This window comes from Notamacropus eugenii, chromosome 6, assembly GCF_028372415.1.
Source record: "Notamacropus eugenii isolate mMacEug1 chromosome 6, mMacEug1.pri_v2, whole genome shotgun sequence".
In the NCBI taxonomy this organism is placed as follows: domain Eukaryota; kingdom Metazoa; phylum Chordata; class Mammalia; order Diprotodontia; family Macropodidae; genus Notamacropus; species Notamacropus eugenii.
Genome location: NC_092877.1, coordinates 148578153 through 148604787, shown reverse-complemented (window position 1 = coordinate 148604787; position 26635 = coordinate 148578153). Strand labels below are relative to the sequence as shown.

At 37.4% G+C, this 26635-nt stretch overlaps 1 protein-coding gene across 4 annotated transcripts in view; it reads left to right on the top strand.

Moving 5' to 3' along the window:
* LRBA (LPS responsive beige-like anchor protein) overlaps positions 1-26635 on the top strand; it is a 783746-nt gene that overhangs the window by 18790 nt on the left and 738321 nt on the right. The window contains exon 1 of one of the 4 annotated variants that reach the window (XM_072621225.1): positions 19653-19764. The exons of the other annotated variants lie outside the window; for them this stretch is intronic. Within the exon in view, the coding sequence (XP_072477326.1) occupies positions 19726-19764 (39 nt within the window). The 5' untranslated portion in view covers positions 19653-19725. Of the gene's footprint in view, positions 1-19652; positions 19765-26635 lie in introns of those variants that run through there. 4 annotated transcript variants of the gene reach the window in all.

Sequence of the window (26635 nt, the reverse complement as noted above, 5' to 3'; positions counted from 1 at the left end):
AGACGCTATAGAAGGAATTCTTGCTCTGGTACTGTCAGATTCTGCACCCTGGAGGTCCCTTATAACTCTGAGATTCACTGGTTCTTCTAATACAGTAACTGCTTCAGAAGATTAAGGCAGTATTTTGCCTTTATGTTTCCTCTTCATTATCAAATGAGACAATGTTTAAAAAAGCACTTGGTACAGTGTCTGACATAATAGTAGGTGCTATATAAATACTTTCCACCTTCTTTTTTTTTCCTTTCTTCTCCCAAAAGGAAGGAAAGATATTTCATCTAGTTATCCAACCTTGATTTCTTTTTTAGTTACTTGAGTTGGGCTTCCTTTTTGTAGTCCTTTTGTATATTCTATTGTTGTAATCGCTGTATATGTGATTCTTCTGGTTCTGCTTATTTTACTCTGTATTACTTTATATAAATCTTTCCCCTTTCTCTGAATTCCTTGTATTTGCCATTTCTTACTTCATGGTAATATTACATCAAATTCATGGAGCAGTTTGTTTAGGCATTCCCCAGATGATAGATACTTATTGTATTTTCAGTTCTTTGCTACCACAAATGTGTTGCTATGAATATTTTGGGCATATTTCTTTAAACTTTCTTGAGGTATATGTCCAGGAAGGGTATTAAAATCACAGGTTAAAGGCTGTGAACATTTTGTTTATTTGTCTTATAATTCTTAGCTCTATTTATGGGTTCATTAATGTGCCTATTTTCCCACAGCTGCTCCATTTATTTCTTCTTTTAGTGATCTTTGCCACTTTCTTGGGTGTAGTAAAACAATTGTGTTAATTTGTATTTCTCTTATTAGTGATGCATATGATCATTGATAGTTGTAATTTTTTGAAAGCTTTTCATACTCTTTCACATTTTTATGCCATTCTTGAATGCAACTCATTGTTCATTCAGGAGATATTTAAGTGCTTACACTGTATAGAAAAGTATGCATGGTACTAGATGAATTACAGTGTATACTCATGGAGGTTATAAGTTGTTGGTTGTTTTTTTTTTGGGGGTGGTGGGGGTGTTTAAGACACAATGGTAATATATTCCAACATACTTTTGCCCACTCTGTCTTTCAGATGTACAATAATAAAAAAAAAAAGATGGATTTTTCACATGATTGGAATGAAGCTTAACCAATAGATAGCCATGTACTTAATTTGTTTGTTTCCTTGTAATGTTTGGAAAATTCAGCTTAATACATTGGGTGGTCTCTCTGTGCCAGACTGAGGGGAGGACATTGGCAAGAATCACATTGGATGGGTAGGCATAGATGAGTTGAGATCTTTATCTTTTGATAGAATATTCACTTTTATGAGATTACAGTTCTATTTGAATTTGTCTTTCAGTTAGTTGCCCATTGCTTATAAATTGTTGTTTTTTCTGAGATTGTGGTCTTTCATGATTTGAGTTGTAGAGCATTTCTCAAGGAAAATGAGTATTCAAGAAATGTGACTTTGTAGCAGAAAGTAGCCTAATTAGAATCACTGAAAGAATTATTGAATTCCCTAAGGAGATTCTAGTTTTATTTTTTTTCCCTGTCTATCCTGAAGCCAATTACTTTCCATCTTTTGTACTGTTGTGAGATACACATTTGTGTACATCTGATGTGTGTGGTCATATATTAAGGGACTACCTTGGTGGTCCGTTAAAGGTGGCTGTTTAAATGACATGTTATAGTCTGAGCAATATGTGTTTTTCATCTCCTTTGGGTTTTTTTCCTGTTTGTTTGGATGATCACACTCTTATATTATTGTAAAATTCCTCTGAGGAGGTTTTGGACTTGATGCAGTTGGTATAATGTTGACTGTTTGGAGAACTCCTCTGTCAAGAGGAAACTGTTCTTTTATTTGGAACTGAGGAGAAGTGAGGCTGGTGACCTGCACAGCCCTCCCTCCCTCCCTCAAAACAAAGTCAAGTGCAAGTCATGTCATCATTTCTCTGATGGCGTGGTCTTCTTCGGCAACGAAGGACGAGCACAATGCAGGACATCTTTGTTATTGGTGAATGACTTGGCAAACATACAGCCTATTTAACAGTGCCTGATCTCAGTTTTTAGTAGATCATTGAGCAAAGGTAACTTGTCATGTCTGTTATGGAATTGTATCTGAAGTTAGTGTAAGTGTGAATAAAATCTTGTCTGAGGAAATTTTTTAAGGATGCATTTTGGTAAATACATTTTAATATAGAAAATGTGAGAATTCCTAAGTACTACTTGTTTGCTATACATATAAATCTGATACTCTTTATTTTTCCTACCATATTTTTTAAGTAAAATATCTAATTTACTTAAAAATAATTAAAGAACAATTAAAAACATTTAATCTATTTCAAATATAGCTTCAGTAAACAGAATAGCTATGAAAGAAAAATAGACCCCAATTTTTCAATATCCTAGCAGAAATTAATTTTGAAGCAAATTTTCATGGAACATTTAGATATGCATTTTTTTAATACTTTCCCTCACAAGAAATAATAATCTCATTTGGCCTAATCTGTTCAAAGAATTGTTCTGTACTTAAATATATGTTACATCTCTTATTTTTCATATGTATATTTAAATATTTTGTATTGGCTTTCTGTGAACTAAATTGTACATCTTCAGATGCAAAAATTGGCCTTAAGTGTTTTTATATCTCCCATAGTGCTTCATACAAAGGGTCCAAAATGCATACTTTTTTTTCCTTGCAGGGCTTAACTTCTATTTCCTAACTATTCCAAATATTCATTAAGCTCTCTTTTCAGCAAACAACTACAACCATTGTCCTGTAACATATAGTATAATTATATGCTTTGTTGTATTGTTCACTCTTGCTTCATGTGTTTTAATCCTCAGCTAGTTTGTAAAACCCCATGAGGTCAGGGACTTGTTTTTAATGCATTGCCCATAACTGATCATTTAGTACTTGTTGACTGAATGGTTAGGTTTGAGCTGGATGAGTACAGGGCCAAGTAAAAGGTTGTCTGAGAACCTTAAAGGATGTTTTCAGCAGTGATAAATACTAGTCTTTCTTTATGAAACCACAGAAACTGACCTGATTGATCATACATACAAAGTTTATCTTCTGCTTATTTTTCCTTAAGCAAGCCTACTTTAACGAAGTACAGTTCATATTTGATAGTGGGAGGTTTCATGTGGGGAGGACGTATTTTAGTCTTCACAAGGAAATGATTTTTGGAAACTTGAGAATAGTAGAATAATGACGTATGTAGGATGGGTGAAAGGAAATGAAATTCTAGGCCCTGCCCACTTAATTTTCCTTTGATTTTCACTGTTTTCATAGGCAGTTTACTTTCATTTAGATGGCAAGCCAGTAAATACTGGAATACTCTGTGCCAACAGTTGACTAATGGAGTCAGCTTTTGCCAGTTTTAGTGGTTGCATCTTTTGTTGATGCTTTTGAAAAATTTCATTTACTCAGCTTTGAACTCTTCAAATATCATAGTGATGAGTCCTTTATTCAAATGATAGCTATTTAGTCAGTATGCTAATCAGTAATTTTAATAGCATCCTAGTTAAAGTTGGTAGTATACCCAAAGATGGCTAGTGATTTCACAGTTTGGAATTATTTTTTTCCTCTTTGAGGGAACAATTCCTTGGATTTATACCTTGTTTAGAGATTTTAAAAAGTTGGAAGACACTTATGTTTGTTAACAAAATAGTCAGAAAATAGTCAAGACCTGAGTCTCAGTACTATGTTTTATATAAAGTTTAAAAATTTTGTTGTTAGTGACCATGGCTATTTAAACTCAGGTCAGGCAGTTTATGTATAGTTTCAGAAAGATTGTCTTTTATCTTTTCTTTTATTGTTCCAATTATAAATAAACTTAGATGTTAACCAGTTTGTAAGAGTATATATGTACTGCATTAATATAAAGTGAATATGCTGATTTGTTAAAAGTTTTTTTTTTAATTGGGAGAATTTGGGGGAAGAGAAAGGTTAGTAATAATGTGGTCAAAAAAAGAAACAAAAAAGGGTCATCGAAGCATTTAAAAGAAAATGTACAGAAGAGAACAGAAGGTGGGAAAGATAGCCAACTAGATGACTTTAAAAGTAAAATGTTGAATACATTCCGTACTTTTTAATATTGTAAATAATTGTACTATATCTATAAACTTCTACTATTTACCAACTGTTAGCCCCACTCAGAAATGTGTGTGTGTATTGACTTTAACATAACTTGTGTTTTCATGGTCCTTTCTGACTTTCTTTAACTCACAGTCACTCAGAATCACTGAGAATATATCATATAATTTTTAAAGAGAAAGCTGTTTGTAATAAAAATTTGCAGATCCACCTATAATTATTTTTTTCTGTTCTATTTTGGGTATGAAAATGCTGAATTTTTTCTTTTGTTTATAGTTGGTATTCTTTCTCATCTAAAATTATAGTAAATTGATCTTTGGTAAGTTTTTAAACAATCATTATTATTAAGAATTTATTATTAAATCCTCAGAAAGACATTGTAGTGTTGTTGTTTTTTTTTAAACATCATAGACTTTGAGGGAAGCCCTTGAAAGCTTTAGTCCCCCTGTAGTGTTAATCTGCTACTGACATGGGCCATGTTTTTATTCATCTTTGCATTTGTTCCAGTGCCTACCATAGTGCCTTGCACGTAGCATATGATCAATAAATGCCTGAATTTGTTGATGAGAGCATACTAACGTTGGTTGGCCTTTTTTTCATGATCTAGCTTCGTCGTTGTGAATATTGGTGGTTTTTCTGTACTAGTGCATCACCTTAAGAGTTATATCCCTACTAAAAATGACCCCAGAAGCAGGCTGATACAGTGGAAAGAATATAGATTTGGAGGTAGAGAAGAAGAGTTTGGAGGCCCACCTCTTTACACTTCCACCTGTGTTACCAAGGCAAGGCACTTAATCTCTGAGGTTCATTTTCCTTATCTGTGAAAAGGAGAAAGATGATTAAAAAATAGTTAAATCAGCTGGCATGTATTAGGTGTCTGCTATGTGTTAAGTGCTGGGATACAAAAAAAAAGAGACAAAAAGATAATCTGTGCTCACAAAAGAGAAAACATGCAAACAATTATGTACAAAGAAGATATATGCAGGAGTAATTAGAGATAATCTTGGGGGGAAGGCATTGACATAGGGACCCAGGAGAGGCTTCTTGAAGAAGATGAGAAAGAATGGGAGATAAAGGGTTACAGACACAGCCAGTGAAAAGGCCTGGAGAGATGGAATGTTTTATGTAAGAAACAACAAGGGGGCCAGTGTCACTGAATTGCAGAATATATAGAGAAAAATAAGGTTAAAGAAGACTGGAAAGGTGGGGCAGGCTATGAAAGGCTTTGAATGCCCGAGGATTTTATGTTTAATCCTAGAAGTATTTATTCAGTAAACATTTATTAAGCATCTACTTTCTGCTTGGCTGCTCAGGGAAGACCAGCACCTCTGGTGGGAGGGCTTCAAACCCTCTTCAGGGTTGCTTATCCACCATTGGTGTCCACGTATCACCCAATCCTTATCTCTGATTCCAAGATGCCGAAGCATGCATAGTGGCCATACCTTGGTAGACCATCGGGCTAAACCAGACTGAGGGTAACTGACAGGCCTCAAACCCATCGGTGAACTAGTGGGTTGTCTGCCATAAGCATGTGTAGATTTCCCTGGTGGAATAGGAAGATCTGAATAAATTTTTCCAGCAGGCCATGAAGGTGGCTGAAGCAGGTGCTGTGGAATACTCAGAACTTGGTTAGATATCAAAGACACTAAGGTCTTATACTGCATCCTGAACCATTGCCAGTCATTTTGACTTAATGTCTTGCTACTTAAATCCAGTTCATGAGCATTTTTGCCTTACTTAAATCCAGTTCATGAGCAAGTCAGGACATCACCTGAGATATTATTGATACTCTTTGAAAATGAAGAACAAACAGTTTTGTGCCAGGCACCGTACTAAGTGCTGGGGATACAAAAAGAGGCAAAAGACAGTCCTTGCCCTCAAAGAACTTATGATTTAATGGGAGCCACTGGAGTTGATTGAATGGGGAAATGTTATGGTGAGACCTGTGTTTTAGGAAGATCAGTTTCATAATGAGTGGAGGATAAATCGGAGTGAGAAGAAGTTTGAGACTGGAAGGCTAACCAATAGACAGTAGCTCATGTGTAAAATGATGAGAGCCTGCCTGCACCAGGGTGGCAGCAATGTAGAAAAGATAAGGGAGGCATATATATGAGTTGTTACAAAGGTAGAATCTACAGGACTTGGAAACATTTTTCATATGTGGAGTGAGAAACTGAGGAATTGAGGATGACACACCTAGGTTGTGAGCCTGGGTGACAGATTATGATGGTGCCTTCAACAGTATTAGGAAAATTGGGAAGAAAAAAAGAATTTGAGTGGGGAAAATAACTAGTTTTGTTTTGCAAATTTTGAGGTTAAAATGTCTTTGGGACATCCACTTTGAGATGTTGGAGCTGGAGATTTGAGACCAGAGATTAGGACTTGATTAGTAGATCTGGGAATTGTCTATATAGATATTATTAATATACATATATATATAAAATTGGTACTATATAATGTGTTCCTGTTGGGACAAATTATTAATAATGGAACCTAAAAAAGTTGATGAGATCACTATGAAAAATAGTATAAAGGGAAAAGAGAAGAAGGTACAGGACTGAACCTTGGGAGGAGACATCTAGGGTTAGTGGGCATGATTTAGATGAAGAACCAGTAAAGGAGTCAGAGAAGGAGCTGTTAAATAGGAAGGAATGAACCTTCCCATGAAGTAGTAGTATTATGAAAACCTGAAAAGAAAAAAGTATCCTGGAGAAGAGGATAATTAGCTATGTCAATGACTGCAGAAAGTGTAGAAGGTTGAGGATTGAGAAGATGCCATTATATCTGGCAGTTAAAAAATCATTGGTGACTTTGGAGAAAGCAGTATCAGTTGAATGATGGTTGGAAGCTAGATTGTAGAGAAGTTGAGTGAGAGGAAAGGAAATAGAGGCACTGATTGTAGATAGCCTTCTAAAGGTGTTTAGTCACAAAAGAGATTTGGAAGGATAACTCTTGGGGATGGATAGATCAAGTGAGTTTTGTTTTTTTTTTTTAAATAGAGGAGTCCTGGGTGTGTTTGGGAAACAACCAGTAAGGGGGTGGGGAGGGAAGGGAAGAGATTAGAAATGGTAGATTGGGCAATCTACTGGAAAAGATGGAATGGAATGGGATCACTGGTGCTTGTGAAGAGGTGAGCTGTGGCAGTGAGGAGGGTCATCTGCCTCTTTATATGAAAAAGAGATGAAGGAGAACATAGTAGCAGGAGGCATCTGAATGGTGTGAGATAAGGAGAGAAGAGGGAGCTCTCAGTAAAAGGCCTCAGTTTTTTTAATGAAACATGAGGTAAGGCTTTCAGCTGAGAGGGTAGGGGCAGGAGGAAACGTGATGTTTGAGGTGGAATGAAAAGATGTAGCAAAGACTGGTGAGTGGGATTGTGAATTGCTTGGGGAAATATAGCATAAATTTGTAGTGGAGACACAGTTAACATGGTTTTGTGATTTTTCTCCAGATTTGTTCAGCATATGTGAGTAGGAATGCAGGCAGCAGATGGTGAGACTCATAGAATTCTGAAAAACATGGAAAAAAGTCATATGAGCTGTAAAATTAAAAAAAAGAACCCAAAAAATCCGTAAACCCTAGAATTCTAATTGAAGCTTGCACATTGATTTAATTTTGTGATCATGAATTAGTCATTTAATTTTGTTTTTGTGCTGAATTTTCCCCATCCTTAAAATGGGAATGTTAGGAAACTCCAGTATTGCTTCTCCCATGTATTCCTCTCATTTTGCCTGCCCAGGTATCTATTCCTTATAACAATTTTTTTTTAAAGAAAAAAAGAAGAGAAAACAATTCAGTAAAAACTTACCACTGTCAGCCATCATATCCCATACCCACTAATACAAGGGAGTGGGGCGGGGGGAGGAGAGAAGATACCTTCTCATATCTCTTCTCTGTTCTTTGCAACATTTTCATTTGATTATTTTGTGTTGGTTTTTTTAGTTTGCTTTTTAAAATAAACTTTTTTTAATACCTTTTTTTTTATATCACATCACCATAATTTCCTTTAGTACCTCTCCTGTTCTCCCTCTAGGAGAGCCATCCTTATAACGTACTATTTTTTAAAGACAAAAGACATTTTTAAAGACATTGCTGATCAAATATATTGAAAACACCTGAAAATAAGTGCAGTGTATAATACTTTTGGACTTCCTGCTTCTGTAAAGGGGTAGATTTGGGTAATTTTCATATTTCTTTATTCAAATCTTGCTTGTTTTTTATGACTACAACATTTATTTTTGATTTTTTTGTTCTTTCCATTGCTGTAGTTATTGTGTATATTGCTTTTTTGGTTCTGCTTACTTCAGTCTGTATCACTTTACGTAAATCTTTCCATTTGTCCTCAGTTTTCATTATATTTGTTCTAATAGCATGTTAAAATTCCATTACATTTGTGTACCACAGTTTAGCCATTCTCCAGTTGATGAGCATCTATTGTTTCCAGTTCTTTGTTGCCACAAAAACTGTTGTTATGCATACTTTGGTGTTTGTGGGGACTTTATTTTTGTGAAAGAAGTCCTTTATTTGTAAATATTACCCCTTCTAAAACCACTTTTGTCACTGTTTTCTGACATCAAACCTAAATGAGGAAACTGAGATTCAGAGAGGTTGACTGCTTTGGCCATGATAACACTCAAATCACTTAGGGTCATAGATGGGATGTGAATCCATATATCCCTCAGACTCTGCCATGACACACTGCTTCTACCATAAATCCATATCCAAGTTAGGACCTAAAATCGCCATAAGTGAGGGGGGAGCCTAGGAGGTGATCAGAACATTCACATAGATCCCTCCTTTTTGTTTGTGGGCTAAACCCTGCACTTTCTTCCTGTGGCATATTCTGTTGACAAAAATATTATGAATAAGAAAGATTTGCAGAAGACTTTACATACTTATCTCATTTGTGCCATTGTTTTCAGTTGAAATAATGCTACCATGTCTGTATGAGGACATACAAATTTCTTTCTTAGTGGGGAAGGATCAGGGAAAAGGTGGACTATTTTGATAAGCAGATGCAGAATCATATCACAAACCTAAGAACCAGATGAGAAGAGTAGATTACATCAGAAAGAGAAATGAGAAGAGTTAAAGATGAGAGTGAGGTGTGGGTTGGGTGGAAGAGCAGATCTAAGCTGAATTAGATGCATACTTTACTGTTAATCAGCCCTGCTGTTACGATGAAACGAGAAGTGGATTTAGAGATGAAGGGATTTGGGCAAGTATTTTAACTTCACTGTGCCTCATTTTTCTTATCAGTAAAATGAAGAAGTTGGACTAGATGGACTAATTCTAAAGGTATGATCTTTATATTCTCAAATTCATTTCCAAATTTTGATATTAATTAACCAATATATGAAACTTATTTAAGTTGCTTTTGCTGGTAGATGGAAAGAAATGAGAACAGGAATCTAAGGTTCTACTGCTTAGAGTTCCAAGTTGGATAGTGAGATGTTTTTCATAAAAACTACGTTATGTATTAAATTAGGTTCTGTAACACGAGTAGTACAGTATTATGATTACTGTAGATTGTGAACACGATGGACAATTCTGAAAATTTAATAACCATGTATAACATTGTTTCAATAGGAAAATATGTTCCAACTTCCCAATAACCAATGAACTCATGAATGAACTTTTAGAATATATCTCGAAATAGGAGTCTATGGAATAGTATTAGTTTTTCTGTTACTTTTATTATCTCACTTTTTTAAAAAGGTAAACATAGTAATTGCTTATAAAAAGTAAAAAAAAGACTACAAGAGGGGTTTAATAGAATTCTATGATCCTTGACCCAGCAATGCCAGTACTATGTCTACACCCTAAAGTGATCAAAGAATGTGGAAAAGGATCTGGTAAATAAACAAAAATATGTATAGCACTTCTTTTAGCGCTGGCAAAGAATTAGAAACTGAAGGTATGTCCATCTATTGAGGAATGATGGAACAAGTTATATCATATGAATGTAATAGAAAATGATTATGGTGTAAAAATGACAGAGACAATTTCAGAGAGTAATGCTAAATCTTATGTGACCTGATACAGAATGAAGTGACTAGAACCAGAACAATTTATATAATAACAACAGTATTGTAAAAACAAACAACTTTTTGAAAGATTTAGGAACTCTGATCACTGCAATGATTAACTTTGATTTCAGAGGATTCCTGATAAAACGAACACCTGAAAGGTGAGATAGGAGTTAGAGAGCATATTGAGCCATATAATTTTTTTGGACATGGACAATTCGAGAATTTGTTTTGATTGAATACATATTTGTTCTTTTAAAATTCAGTTTTATACTCAGTTTGGAATTCTCTCTCACCTTTCCCCCTTCCCTAAGCAAGAAAAAGAAAGCTCGTTACAAATATATATATATATGTTTACTACTAGGATTTTTTTTTAACAGTGGGATGATGGGAGAAACAGAAAATATTTCTGCCAGTTCAAAAAAATTAATAAAAAAAGGCAAAATGATTGTACTGCTTTATAGCTCTGCCAGAAGTTTGCTAGCGTCCTTTTTCAGAACCCTGCCATCTTCGACTATTCTCATTTTTTATCATCTTCGTAAATTTGTTGGGTTTGAGATCAGACCTTAAGGTTGTTTTGATTCGCATTTTTCTTGTTATTAGTGATTTGCAACATTCTTTCATATAGTTGTTAATAGTTTGTAGTTTTTCTTTTGAGAACCGTTTCTACATGTCTTTTGTCGTGGAACATTCTTCATCCTCATCCCTCCCTCTTAGCTACCCTGGTTTTCTCCTAGTGTTAGCGTTTCCTACCTTCTGTAAGAAACCTTTTTTGGTCCTCTTGACTTTCAGTGCTTTCCCTCTGGTACTAGTCTTAGTTTATCCTGTTTCTCTGTTGTTTGTACAGAGTTCTGTGCATATTGACTCCCTCATTGAACTTTGTTTCTTGCCTCTTCTTTGTATCCTTAGCGTTTAGCACTGGTTTTGGAACTTGGTAGTATTGTCATTTTTATTTTACTGACATTGGCCAGCCATAAGCATTGAATATTCAGTACTAGCAGGGAATCTACCCAGAGTGAAGATCTTTTGCTGGCTTCCTAATTCCACCCAAATCTTAGATTCAAATCTAAGTTTTCCTCATGATCAGCCACTCATATTTTCCTGATAAGGTAAAAAAAAAGTCCATCTTTATGTCAGTTATATCCATCCATCCTTATTTAGTTTCCTCTAGTCTCTGAACAGTTGTTTGATTTACTGTTTTGTCAGTTTTAAACTTTGAAACTCTGAAAACAGTCACATGCTGATACATGTGATATCCTTCAGCTTCTATTATTTCTTAGTTCTCAAATAGTGTCACATTCATCTCAGTACAGTCCTCTCTCAGGTTCTTTTCAATATGTCTTGTCTTGACATTTTATAGGAACTCTGTTGCTTAAAAAAGTAGTAATAGTAGTAGCAGCAGCAGCAGCAACGGTAGCTGACATTAATATAGTTCCTTAGTGCCAGGCATTATGTTAAGTATTTTGTAAATTTTATTTCATTTGATCCTCACAACAACCCGTTAGTAGTTAGTATTATTATTATTATTCCCTTTTATAGTTGAAGAGATTGAGGCAGACAGATTAAGTAACTTACCCAGATCACATAGCTAATAAGTATCTCCAGTTGCATTTGAACTCATACCTTTCTGAATCCAAGAATAGCATGGATTTTATCAGTTGTTTTTTAAATACATAAAAGATTTTGTTCCATCCATATTAACATCCAAACTGTTCATGTACAAAAAGGATAGAACCTTATATCCTTCACAAGTTCATTTCATCTTTTTTTCTTCACAAAAACAGTTATTTTTATGCCCCTCTTATCAGTCAGACTGCTCATATATGAAAGGGGAAATACCTTACCCATGTAAATCTCAAAGATTCATAGGATCATAGATTTAAAACTAAAAAGGACAGTAAAGAGCATTTGAGGCCAGCCATCTGTAATGTTTACAGCAGCTATGAATATGCCAGCACACTTCTGAATCGCAAAGTATAACAAACTCTACACATGGGAGACAGAACCAGAACATTTATCCAAACACCAGAAAGCTGAACCCATCATAGCAACAAAGAAATCCCTCATAATAACCAAGAAGTGTACACATTATCAGGCCTTCCCACAAACAAACACTCACCATCCTAGCTGCCTGCTTCCCCTGTCCTTCCCACCTTTGACTAGCCTGACCAACTTCCTCTCAGCTCTGCTCCAGCTCCACCCCTTCCTGTTCTACCCTTTCAGCAAGCTCCTCTCAGCACATGTGACTTAGGCTTCATGTGATTTAAGCAGGTCACATGGGCCCATTAATGGATGGGAAATGTCTTCAAATTAAGCAAAAAAATACATTAACAATATGCCATCTCATTTTACAGATGAGGAAACTAAAACTGAGAGTAGGCTGTCAATGATTATGCATTTAAGCAGTGCCTGAGGCAGGATTTGAACTTACGTCTTCTTAACTCCCAAGTCTATCCATTGTGCACTACCTTTTGCAGTATAATAATTAAAATTCATCAAATTTCCTGTGTCAACTTTCTGGAAAACACACGTTTTACTTGTATAAACTGGGTAAAAGTATATCTCTCCTTCACACTGGCCTCCCCTCCCCTATTGAATCTGGTAGTAGTATGGCTAAGGACAGAACTCAATGTGTGATGCAGTGTTCCATCTTGATAGGATAAACCTATTCTTCTGTCATCTTGGGTAGGAATGGGATGAAGACTGTTCAAGGTCTGCGTATATATAGATTGATTTTGTTTTTTGGCTTTCATGTTTAAGAAAGTTGCCTGATAATCTCATTTAGGATGAGGCATTGGGTACTGACGTAAAGTTACGGTGAAGGTATTGTAGTCTAGGTGAGAGATTTTTATGTGGTTTTTTGTGAAGCATTAGCCTGAAAGGTCTTAGTGTATTTACTCCTAATAAGTTGGTTATTCCTTATTAAATCTCTGACTTGCTTTTTTACCTGTAGTTTGGAGATTTGAGGCTGAACCTGAATTTATGTTTATGACTCACATGTAACACTTGATGTGTTTACGTTAAAAAGTGAGCCTTGGCGTCAGGCCTAATTTTTCTTTTGTTGTTAGTGAATTCTATTTTTTCCCCTAAAGATACTATTTGAATCGAGATAGTGGTGAAATCATTTTAATTTCAAATCTTTCTATCCTATTTTATTCCTGGGAATCTCTGATCATTGGGATTATTGCCAAATCCCCATGTTTATTTTCTTCTAGATATAACGGTTAAAAAAATAGTGTGTGTACAGGCTGAGGAATATCTTTTCTGAAGAAATATGGAAATATGGAAACCTGCTTCTATAGCTAGTTTTTTGAGAGTCTCCTTGAATGAAGCTGGTCAGATTTTAATTCCGGTATATATATTTGCAGTTGACATCACTCTTTTGTGGTCATTTGAGGTATAATACTGGTCAAACTTTATGTTCATTAAGGAAGGGTAGATATTTCCATAAAGTTTTACTTCTTTTAACCCATGACAAAGAGAATTTATGACTTTCAGTAATATCATCTTACTTTGTATATGGTCCTCCTTTTCTTGTGGTCTACCAGTTTCTTAAATTTCTTAGCTAGCTCAAGTGAAAGGCTGATATAAATTATGAGACATCAAAAGTCTCCATATTTAGTGACAAGAAGGTAAGATTGTACTCTCATTTTTCTCAACTGGTTGCCCTTTTGCAGGTTCACATGATGGAATGGAGTAATTGATTTGGTGATTGTATTATGGCTTTCACAATAATTTCTTTTTTCTCTTTTCTTACTTTTAGGTCATGGGATTTTAAACTCATGAAAATGGGCCTTAGATGATCTGATCCAATTCCTTCACTATACATGTGGGACATGTGAGACCCAGAAAGATAAAGTGACTTGTCCAAAGTCACCTGTAGAAATAGTGAAAATGAGTGGGATTTAATCTGGGTTTTCTGGCTCCAGCCTCATTTGCCTTTTTTGTTACTCTCTGATGGTTTTTGTTTTGTTTTGTGCAGGCTAATTAGCCCTATCTTACCTAGAATGGAAGTGCCGGAACTTCTCCTGGACTGGGTGCTTTGATCTTTTTTGTTTCAGATTTTTCTCCGTTTCTCCTGGTGTCCATCCTCTCCCTCATATTGATGGTAGATTTAGTGAGGGTGTCCAAAGTGGCTTAGGCCACTGAATCTTAGGACTCTCAGACTCAGAAGATTCTCTAGCCTTAGTATTATAGATTATGGTTGTGTACCATAAGACCCAGCTATTCTGCTTCTTATCAATGCTCACTGGATCTTGCTTCAGACAGTACTTCAACTTTGACAATGTCCCAGTTACCTACTGGTAATATTGTGGTGTAAGGGTTAGGAAACTAGAGTTCTTTAGCTCATTGTTCTTCATTTATTCAACAAATAAGCCCCTCTTTGGCATAATACGCTAAGACAACTAAAAAGATGAATATGATATGTAGTGAGTAGTTGGTTAGGCATCCTCCTATCTATTGAGTCCTTCAAGCAACAGTAGTGCCCATCTAAGGGGGTCCCTCCAACACCCAGTCCCAGGTTTGTACTCTGCGGGTTTGCACTTCTAAAACTGTACTTGATGATCCCTGAACTTTATTTTAGTCTAGGGGCTTTTTTTGTCTCTCTCATGGACTGCTTTGGCAATCTGGTGAACTCTATTGAATCTTTCTCAGAACAATGTTTTTAAATGTGCAAAATAAAATACAGAAGATTGCAAAGGCATTTTTGCTAGGTGACCTGTTCTGTTGGGTGTCATTAAAATGAACCAGTTATGCTTGATTTTGCTCTTAACAGTCTCCAACTTTGGACTCAACTGTGATATATTTTCAGAAATAACTAGAATTTATACCCTAGAATCAGCAGATACCCTCTCTCCCAATTTTGCTTCTTTGGATTCTCAGCTCTGAGGCTTGTCTTCCCTAGTGTAGGAGAATCTTGACCCTATGTGCCAAACTCTTTTCTCAAAGACTGTTCAATTCAATGCCATTGGACTTTTTTTGTTATATTGAATGCTTCTGTTTCTATTGTAAAATAACCTATTACAGATTGTAGGGGGTGGAGGTGGGGTGTGTGTGGAGAAATAGAGGTGAGGGAAATCTCTTCTGCTGCTTGCTGCACTCTCTAATAAGTGCTGGGGAAAAAGGTAGAGTAAACCCTAATTGAGTTATTTCTCCATAGCTGATTCTTTTCTAACTGTGCACCTTGATTCCTTTGCATTTAACCTTTCTTTAAGACTGTTTCCTTCTGATAGCTAGACTCTTGCCTCCATCTTTCCTCAGCTGAGTATCTTGGACTTTCATATGCAAATGCACCAGTCAAGATTGGAAACATGCTTAAAAAACTGGCAGTTTGAAGTATGAACGGAGTGAACCTGAACCTCTACATGCTTTTATCTCTTACATACTGTAATTTCAACAAGTGGAATGGGGGGAATTTGATAAGGGGCTCCCCCCTCAAGTACAGGTAGAAATGTTGTCCAATTTTCTGAATACAAAATTGGAATATACAGTCTCACTGAGGATTTTTGACCATCAACAAACTAGTTTATTGATAAATGACCCTACTCAAATGTTCCTTTGAGGAAAGGAGTACTCCCAAGGATATGTGATTGGACTTATGCAATTTAACATTTTTACAATGATTTAGATAAAGGCATAAATATTATATATATTAAGTGACAGAACTGGGAGAGTTTGCAAATATAAATGAGAGCTTGACTCTCAGAATCTGGCAGACTAGAATGTTAGACCAAATCTAATAACATGAATCTTTGTAGCAGAATCTTACCATTACCTGTAAGTGTTCCACTTGTTTAATTAGAAACTGAAATTCCTATATCATACTATAATGTAACTTATCATTCCTTCTCTCCTTCAGCTTCAGCCTTCCAAAACTTATTCTTCTTCCTTATTATAACCTCTGATTCCTCTCTCGGTACTTTGTCATACTGGTGGGTGCGGACTCAGGGAACCATATGTTGAGATCAGGGAACCATAATGTTGAGATTTGGGGTGCTTGGGACCCAAAAACACTGACATTGACTGCCCAAATGAATTCAGTCCAAGCCTTCTTTTAGCCAAAGAAAAGCAGTTTTTTAAAGATATGCCATATTGAGTTGACTCTTAAGGAGCCTAAGCAGTTGTGACGGATGCATTGACAAGCTGGCCAGATAGAATCTCAGCTAGACAGAATCAGAGCTAGATTGAATCTGAGCACCTTCATGGCGACAAGAAAGATCTCATATATAGAAAGACTGGGGCGGGGGATGAAAGGGAGGTCTGGGGAGGTGGTCTGGTAGTCTGGGGTGTTGGGAGGAGAGGTTTTAGAGAGGGTCTTGATGGGGCTGTGGTAACTAGAGATCAGAATCTAGAAAGGGGGATTATGATGCATTCAAGGGTGGGAAACAGCTGGAGGCAATTTGAAGGTAACAGACCATGCTGGGATGGGCTAGGTTAAGCTGAGCAGATTTGACCATGAGAAGCCAGATTAAGTGGGAAGATTCAAGGAGAGTTCAAGGGAGTTCCCAGAGTCTGTATCCCATCAAAGCTCTGCCTTGATTTCACTTTGTTCCCCTTTTGTTCTGACCCTTTTGTTAGCTATTTTGGATCTACATTTGGCTCTTGAATCCCTTACCTCCCTGTCCTTTTGCTATTCACCCCTGAATTATTCCCATTATGTGTCTCCTCTCCTCCTATTTATATGCTGTTGAACATTGCTAGAGGAAGTCACTAAACCATGTTGACTGGATACATTATATAGTCAAGTTTTTCAACCTTGCAGCAGGACATTCTGTTCTTTCTAAATTGGTTCCTTATATCACTTTCCACAAGAACTATTCCAAAACTTCTTTTCCCTCTTCAGTTGCCTCCACCCTTAAATGAGAAAATTCAGGCCATTTGAAATAAGCACACTTTTTTCCCCCTTTCTTATCTCAAAATCCATTCATATCATTCCTTAGCTCACTTTTCCCCAAGTCTCTGGAAAATGGGATGGTCCTTCTTGTCAAGGCCAGACTCTTTGCTTGTACTTGATCCTATCCTCTATTGTCTTCTACAGCGGATTGTGACCTCAGTCTTCCCCCGTTTCTGTCAAATCTTCAACCTCTTCCTGTATGTGGGTTCCTTCCCCCTTGAATTCTTAAAAGCTAGACCCTGCCATTTCTTTAAGCTATTTTCCTCTATCTCTCCTCCCTTTCACAGTCAAATTCCTTGAAAAAGCTGTCTCCAAAATGTTTAAAGGAAAGGGTGTGGAGAAACCTGGGAAGACATATTTGAACTGATACAGAGAGAATTGAGTACAGCCAGGAGAATAATTTATGTAATAACAACCTTGTAAAGGAAAACAACTAAAAAAAAAAACAACTAAAAAAAAGACTTAAAAGCTTTGATCAATGAAATAACCAATCGTATCTCCAGAGTACCAGTGAAGAAGATCCTGCCAGTCTTTCAATAGAGGTGATTGATGCAAGATGCAAAATGAAGCATATATTTTTGGATGTGGTCAATGTGGGAATTTGTTTTGCTTGACTGTGAATATTTATTTAAAGAGACTTTTTTTTTTCTAATTTTGTGGAGAGATGGGAAAGAAATATGGCTAAGGGTTTCCCTATCTCCCTCTCCTTAAAATACCCTAAACAAAAAAAGAGAAGAACTTAAAAGTTCAGAAGGGGTTATAGATAAACAGGAGAGCTTTGAAATACATGTTTAATTTATTTTATACTTAAAAAGAAAAACAGGCTCTATAATGGAGATTCACATTTTCATGTACAATCCTCTTTCTGCTTGTCAATATATATGGAAATGCCATTTTACTTAGGTTCAAAATTAAAAAAAAGTTAATTTGTTACTGTTTTCAGCTTCCTCTCCTTTTATTCTTTACTCCTTTGAGTTCTGGCTTCTGACCATATGACTCAATTGAAATTACTTTCTCCAAAGTTATCAGTAATCTCTTAATTGCCAAATCTGCTGATCTTTTCTCAGTTTTCATCCTTTTTAACTTACCTGCTGTTTTTTTTCCCCTCTGCCCCTAACATATGACCTTCATTTTCTGTCTCGCTTATCTTTGATCCCTTATGGCCTTTCTTTTGTTCTCTAGTTTGTTTTGTTTTGTTTTTGGTGAGAGGGGAGAGATGGAGGATGGGGAACCATAACACTAGTCCTCTCACTCCTCCCCCCAAAATTGAAAAAGAAAGAAAAATGAAAAGACGTCTTAAATATGCATAGTCAAACCAAAGAAATTCCTGTATTGGTTCTGTCCAAAATGTGTGCCTCCTTTTGCATCTTGAATCCGTCACTTCTGTTGAGAGGCTGGCAGCATCTTCTTCATTGGTACTCTGAAGATGTGATTATTTCATTTCCACACCTTTGCATTGGCTATCCCTCATGTTTGGAATGTATTTCTTCTGCTTTTCTGCCACAGTGAATCTCCCTGTTACTAGGGAGATACTACATATCAAGATATGTAACTCAAGCAGAGCCTTCCACATGACACCTATCCTAAGTACCCCAAATGGTAGAACCCTTTCTTCCAAACTACCTTCTGTTTAATTACATTATGTTTATCTGTATCCTCTTTATGCTTATTCTGTAAAAACTTATCTGTGGGCTTCCTTTTTTCAAGGTAGTACCTGTTGATTGATAAGGATAAATTTATAATCATATCAGAATTTAAAAAATCAACTGAATGGTTCTTGTTGAGGGAGAGTTTGAAGGTGAAGTTAGGGAATGAGGAATAGTCTGACTCCCGTATCACAACCAGGGAGTCAAGAGGTATTGGTGAATGTGTAATTAGAACTGGAAAGTGAGGCCTTCAAGAATGTCATGTTATCAGGAGTGAGCCAAATTTCATTGAGTGTAAGAAGAGGAAGGGAGTGAGAAAGAAAAAAATTTAGGATGAGAATAAGTCATGAGATGCAAATTCATGAAGCATTTCATATTTTTGCAAATAGGCAGTTCTCAAGGGAAGAAATTCAGATTTGGTACAGCCATGTGAAAAAATATCCCAAAACACTAGTTATTAGAGAAATGTATTAAAGCAATTCTGAGGTTCCACCTTACACCTATTAGACTGGCAAAGTTGACAAAAAAGAAAAAAGATAAATGTTGGAGGGGCTACAGAGAAACAGGTACTCTGATGCACTATTGATAGACCTGTGAATTCTACTTGCTACTAAATTTTACTTGCCTTTTGATGCAGCTATACCACTGGTAGACCTCTTCTCCAGAGAGATCAAAGAAAGGAAAGTGTTCTATCTCTGCAGGAATATTTGTTACAACTCTTCTTGTGGTGGTAAAAAAACTGGAAACTAAGAAGATGCCCATCAGTTTGGAAATGGCTAAACACATTTTTGAATATGATTATGATAGAATACAAGATAATTTCAAATGAATGGAAAATAAATGATTAACATCTTGTATGAAGTGATACAATGAACTGAGCAGAAATAGAAGTATACTTTGTACAGTCAGTATTGTAACAATGAAGAATTTTGAACATTTATACACTGATGAGTGAAATGAGCAGAAAGAGGAGAACAATTTATGCAATGATAACAGAACTATGAAGACAAAGCACTTTGAGAGCTGGGAGGACCCTGAGCAAGGCATGCACCAGATATAACTCCAGAGATGGATGATGAACATCCTGTCTACCTCCTGAGAGAAATGGTATAAACATGGCCAATGAGAGATTTTGTTTACCTAACTATGTATATTTATAAATTATCTTCTTTTTTCTTTTCCAAACGGGGTTGGGCAGGGGTAGAATGGGATGGAGAAACATAGATTTCTGTTAATTAAAAATGTTAATTTAAAAAAGATGAAAGCAGATTTGTTATCTTTGGAGTAGGCATTCCATAAGAGCAGTGTGGGAAGGGGATGGATAAATTTTAAGTGGAACTAGCTGGGGAGATTTGAGGTGGATTGGAATAAAGGACAGGTCAGTGGGAGATGAGAGATGGGGCTTATACACAAGAATAGTTGGGGTTTCAGAATCACTGGGAGAGGAAGAGTATGACAGTGTGAGAGAATGCTAACCAAGACCTAGAAGCAAAAACAGGAGACTTAGGCTGGGGGGCAGGGTGGATCAAGAGGTGAAACCTTACTCCTTGGGAAGTGCTAGAGGGAAATGCAGAGACTGAGGGTGCAAGGCCAACTGGATCGGGGAGAAACAGTACTCTTTGGGTAGTTGCAGAGGCAAAGGGATGGATGAGAAAGAGGATAGACTTGAGTCAGGAAGACAGTAAAGAGGATGAGAAATGAGGATCCAAACAAATGTAGATGCAGTGGGAATTGAAAAGAATGGGTGACTTTGAAAGACATTGCCACATAAAAATCAATTGGTGTTGATTTCTGATTTGCTGTGAAGAAGAGGGAATAATTAAAGATGACTCTATGGGGAAGTTAAGGGAAGGGGCAGATTTTGGAGAGCAGATGAGTTCTACTTTTTACATATTGAGCTTGAAGTGCTGACAAAGGCATTCAGGTGGAACTCTCTAGCTAGCAGTTGGAAATATGGGACCAGAGCTCTGGGGAGTAGTTCTTTTGTTTCCTGATACTAGAGCTACCAGCTGTCCTTGGAACTGTGCACTTGGTGCTGAATAATGTATATGTTTTGTGCTGGTGAAGTAAGAGAGGCAATGATCTCTGCTTTAGTCTTACTGACAAGGATTTGTATCACTTAAAAATGAAGTAGCATTTAATAATCATTGAAAAGTTTGGTAGGAGAAAAAGACTTTTAGAGAATATTTTAGAATTCATGGGTTTGAGAAATGAAAGAGAGAAAGAGAGACAGACAGACAGACAGATAGACAGACAGAGAGTGTAGTTCAGGGCTCGTGGGCAGCATTAAAGGAGGAAACCAGAGAAGGAAAAGGAAACCAAGAAAGTAGGCTTGTCACATGCCAGGGCAGACCAGAGCAAGAAAAGCAAGGAGTAATATGAGGGATGGAATCAAGAACCAGGACAGAATTAGTGTTGAGTCTAGTTGAGAACTTGAAAGAGAATAATACAAAGTTGGATATGAGGTTGGAAAAATGTACTTTTTAGCTGAGGTGGTATGAAAACAGTTTGCTTGTTATTTGGGTCCCTACTAGTTCCTGACTTGACAGATTTAAATATAGTTCATCATCCATAGCAAGTTCTGGGAGTATCTCTTTCCAATTTCTATGTCTTGCAAAAAAATCTCTGACTTAGTGCTTTTACCAAATAAAATCCTGATTGGTTGTGATGGCACATGCCTGTAATCGTTCTTCTGGGGAACTGAGGTTAGTGAATCACTCGTGGTCAGGAGTTCTGAGCTGTAGCAGGACCAAAGCTGATGGGTGTCCATACTAAAGCTGGCACCAGTATGGACTGGTGGAGGGGTGGAGGTGGATGACCACGAGGCAGCCTAAGGAGGAATGAAGTAGCTCAGCCTGGAAACAGAGCAGATCAAAGCTTCACTGCTGATTAGCAGTGTGATCTGGCACATGAATGGCTGCTGCATTTCCAGTCTAGGTGAGATAAGGAGATGCAGTATTTGTCTCCCCTCTCCTACCCCCCCAACTCAATCCCACATAAGTAGCTGGCTGATTTTCCTCTCTAAGTAATCACTCAGCTTTTGTACAGTCACTCAGGTTAATGGGCATTGACTATGGGAAAATTATTTACACAACACAAAGAATAACATAGTTTATACCCAATTTCATAGATTATGAAGATGAGTCTGCCACCTTTGGTTCCCCCCCTTATTTATTCATTCATTCATTCATTCATTCATTTATTTATTTATTTATTTATTTAACTTTTAACATTCATTTTCACAAAATTTTGGGTTCCAAATTTTCTCCCCTTTTGTCCCTTCCCCTCACCCCAAAACACTGAGCATTCTAATTGCCCCTATCACCAATCTGCTCTCTCTTCTATCATCCCTCTCTGCCCTTGTCTCCATCTTCTCTTTTGTCCTGTAGGACCAAATAACTTTCTATACCCCTTTACCTGTATTTCTTATTTCCTAGTGGCAAGAACAGTACTTGACAGTTGTTCCTAAAACTTTGAGTTCCAACTTCTCTTCCTCCCTCCCTCCCCACCCTTTCCCTTTAGAAGGCAAGCAGTTCAATATAGGCCAAATCTGTGTAGTTTTGCAAATGACTTCCATAATAGTCGTGTTGTATAAGACTTAACTATATTTCCCTCCATCCTATCCTGCCCCCATTACTTCTATTCTCTCTTTTGATCCTGTCCCTCCCCATGAGTGTTGACCTCAAATTGCTCCCTCCTCCCCATGCCCTCCCTTCCATCAATCCCCCCACCCTGCTTATCCCCTTATCCCCCACTTTCCTGTATTGTAAGATAGGTTTTCATACCAAAATGAGTGTGCATTTTATTCCTTCCTTTAGTGGAATGTGATGAGAGTAAACCTCATGTTTTTCTCTCACCTCCCCTCTTTTTCCCTCCACTAAAAAGTCTTTTGCTTGCCTCTTTTATGAGAGATGATTTACCCCATTCCATTTCTCCCTTTCTCCTCCCAATATATTTCTCTCTCACTGCTTGATTTCATTTTTTTAAGATATGATCCCATCCTCTTCAATTCACTCTGTGTACTCTGTCTCTATGTGTGTGTGTGTGCATGTGCATGTGCATGTGTGTGTGTAATCCCACCCACTACCCAGATACTGAATAGTTTCAAGAGTTACAAATATTGTCTTTCCATGTAGGAATGTAAACAGTTCAACTTTAGTAAGTCCCTTATGACTTCTCTTTGCTGTTTACCTTTTCATGTTTCTCTTCATTCTTGTGTTTGAAAGTCAAATTTTCTTTTCAGCTCTGGTCTTTTCATCAAGAATGCCTGAAAGTCCTCTATTTCATTGAAAGACCAATTTTTCCCCTGAAGTATTCTACTCAGTTTTGTTGGGTAGGTGATTCTTGGTTTTAGTCCTAGTTCCTTTGACTTCTGGAATATCCTATTCCATGCCCTTTGATCCCTTAATGTAGAAGCTGCTAGATCTTGTGTTACCCTGATTGTATTTCCACAATACTTGAATTGTTTCTTTCTAGCTGCTTGCAATATTTTCTCCTTGACCTGGGAACTCTGGAATTTGGCTGCAATGTTCCTAGGAGTTTCTCTTTTTGGATCTCTTTCAGGCAGTGATCTGTGGATTCCTTGAATACTTATTTTGCCCTCTGGTTCTAGAATCTCAGGGCAGTTTTCCTTGATAATTTCATGAAAGATGATGTCTAGGCTCTTTTTTTGATCATGGTTTTCAGGTAGGCCCATAATTTTTAAATTGTCTCTCCTGGATCTATTTTCCAGGTCAGTTGTTTTTCCAATGAGATATTTCACATTATCTTCCATTTTTTCATTCTTTTGGTTTTGTTTTGTGATTTCTTGGTGTCTCATAAAGTCATTAGCCTCCATCTGTTCCATTCTACTTTTGAAAGAACTATTTTCTTCAATGAGCTTTTGAATCTCCTTTTCCATTTGGCTAATTCTGCTTTTGAAAGCATTCTTCTCCTTATTGGCTTTTTGAACCTCTTTTGCCAATTGAGTTAGCCTATTTTTCAGGGTGTTATTTTCTTCAGCATTTTTTTGGGTCTCCTTTAGCAGGGTGCTGACCTGCTGTTCATGCTTTGACTGCTTGTCTCTCTCTCATTTCTCTTCCCAGCTTTTCCTCCACCTCTCTAACTTGATTTTCAAAATCCTTTTTGAGCTCTTCCATGCTCTGAGCCCATTGAGTGGGATGGGATACAGAGGCCTTGACTTCTGTGTCTTTCCCTGATGGTAAGCATTGTTCTTCCTCATCAGAAAGGAAGGGAGGAAATACCTGTTCACCAAGAAAGTAACCTTCTATAGTCTTATTTTTTTTCCCTTTTCTGGACATTTTCCCAGCCAGTGACTTGACTTCTGAATATTCTCTTCACACCCACTTCGACTCCAGATTTGCCCAGCCAGTGCTTGGGGTCTGAGATTCAAATGTTGCTTCCCAGCCTCAGGGCTTTGGGGGGGTTTAGGGCTGCTATTCAGTGTGAGATTAAGTTCAGGTGGTCAGGTGGGCACAGGGCTGCCTCACGGGCTCAGTTGCAGAGACCTTCAACAATGGATCTTAGGTCCTGCCTGCTTTGGGATCCCAGGTCTGCTCCTGCCTCCACTGCTGCCTCCCGAGGGGGCCTGAGTTATGGGGGCACCCCACTCCCCTCTCGGCAAACTGAGAAGACCCTCTCACCAACCTTTGGGGTCCGTGGGTGGAGGGACCTGAGTGGCTGCTGGAGATTCTGTCCCTGAAGCCTGCTTGGACCTGCTCCTCTTGGTGCCACGCAGCCAAGGCAGGGCTGGGCTCGGCTCCGGGTCCGCAGCGGGAAGGACCTTTGGTGTCTGTTTTCAGGGCTCTCTGGAACAGAAATCTCCTCTGCTCTGTTGTTCTGTGGCTTCTGCTGCTCCAGAATTTGTTGGGAGTTCTTTTTTACAGATATTTTATGGGCTGTGGGTTTGGAGCTAGTGTATGTGAATCTTTCTACTCCGCCATCTTGGCTCCGCCCCTGCCACCTTTCTTATATGTGAAAAACTGTGATGCTCCTGAGTCTGCTTTCCTTCTCCAGAACTATACAGTTCACTTAACTGACTCATAGCACCTTTTAAGTGACAGGTGCGTGTATATGTTCTCTGCTGTATTGGTAAAGGTGTAATCTCCTGCGAAGGCTTTGTACCTCATCTCAGTAGACGTGGCTCTCTGCTTGCTCTCTCTGCATATTCTCCTTGTCATGTTGTTCTCTTTGAGGCTCCATCTTCTTGGCCCCTTTCTCTTCTTCACACTTTTATCTCCCTGTGTACTTATTTAGTGCATGTGGAAGCCTGCGGGTGATGTATTTTCTTCTTCTAATGTCTCCAGTTCTGATGGCTCAGGTTTTCATTTATATATATTGAAGCATTGATGGAAGAAAATGCTTCTCTATGTGCCTGATACCTTTCCTCTTTAGCTGAAGTTTGCATTCTCTCCAAATTATTCTGGGGTGCTCTCTTGGCCCCGCCCCCCCAACAATATGTTTCACTAAACAGCAGTTTACATGAGTGAATATCTTCATGTACTACTCTCCTGGCATCTTATGACAGCCTGGTCAGTGTGTTAGAAACAGGCTTGATGCTAAAAGGTATCAAGGAAAATTTATTACAGCTGAATTCAGAGTAATTGAACACCTTGGCCAAAGGCAGGCTTAATCCCTCCTTAGGAAGGAAGAGCACTGGGTACAGAAGCGAGATGAGCTGTATACCGTTAGTTCAAGACAGATCCTCCCACCAGGAGACGGATTAGTCTGTTCTCCATTAGGTCAGCACCTTCTCTACATGCCTACTATGTGTCTCCTTGATATGTTCCCCCCAGCATATGAATTGTGCCTAATTTTGTGTTTTTCCCCCCCGGGTGGTTATAAAGCAAGAGCTAAGAAGAAAAGCTTTGTCCCATTTATTCCTGATGATATTCCCAGACTGGTTCAGGCCGGTTCCAGGCCTAGACCTCCTTATCAAAAATGTTGTAGCTTTCTGAAGGCCACTGTCTATCTCCTGGTTAGTTGAGCCTACCTATAGTCTGCTAGCTTTCTTATTATTTGACTTATTCTCAGTGACTTCAGTGACTAGCAACTGTTTGTTGTCTCTCACAAGTGACCATGTAGTCCAGGTACTTGGACTTTGTCGTGATGCTATATTGATGGATCTGTTATCTTATTAATTTGTTCATTCTCTCATACAGTACTGACCACAACTCATCATTCGCTTATCTTCTTTGGTTATTATCCATGTTCTCTTGTAAATCTGCCTAATGTTTGGTAGTTCCTGAAGCTATGTTGATTTTTTTGCATCAGTAGCAATGAAGTATGTAAGCTGTTCATTGGATATTCTTTCCTCTTAGTACATGATTAGTTTACCATGGAATAATTCATTATTTTAGCTATTATTTTATATTTTCATTTAGGGTCTTATTAAAGATTTTAATGTTCATAAAAATATTTGCATTCTTATAATTCATAGAACTATAAAGTGGAAGGGACCTGAAATATCATCTACTTTGATCCTTTCATTTTATAGATAAGGAAGCTTGAGTCCAGAGAAGTGAAATGCCTCGCTGAAGGTCACACAACTACATCAAAGCCTGAACCTAAGGGTTTTGACTTGAAGCACTATGCTCATCTTAACTTACCATGAATCCGTGGAAGTAAAGCTTTAGTTTTTCTAAAGGTAAAGCAGTGTAGTTTATTAGTATTGAGTTCTGACCACACTTAGCTCTTTAAATAGTATTGTCATTTCAGACATCTAGAATTGTTGTAGAATATTCTTGGCAAATAAGCTTTCTGGATGTTTGATAATTGACTATTGAATGTGAAAGTGTTTAAGAGTTATTGATATGCATATTTGTAAAATGTTCTCTTATTTCTTACCCTAGTAAACCAATTATACTGATCAGGGCTTAATCTTTTTGTGATAACTTAGGTCATCATTAGTAGCATAAATTATTTTAATGTTTTAATACATTAGTGCTGTGAAGGACTGTGGGTAAATATATTGTATGCA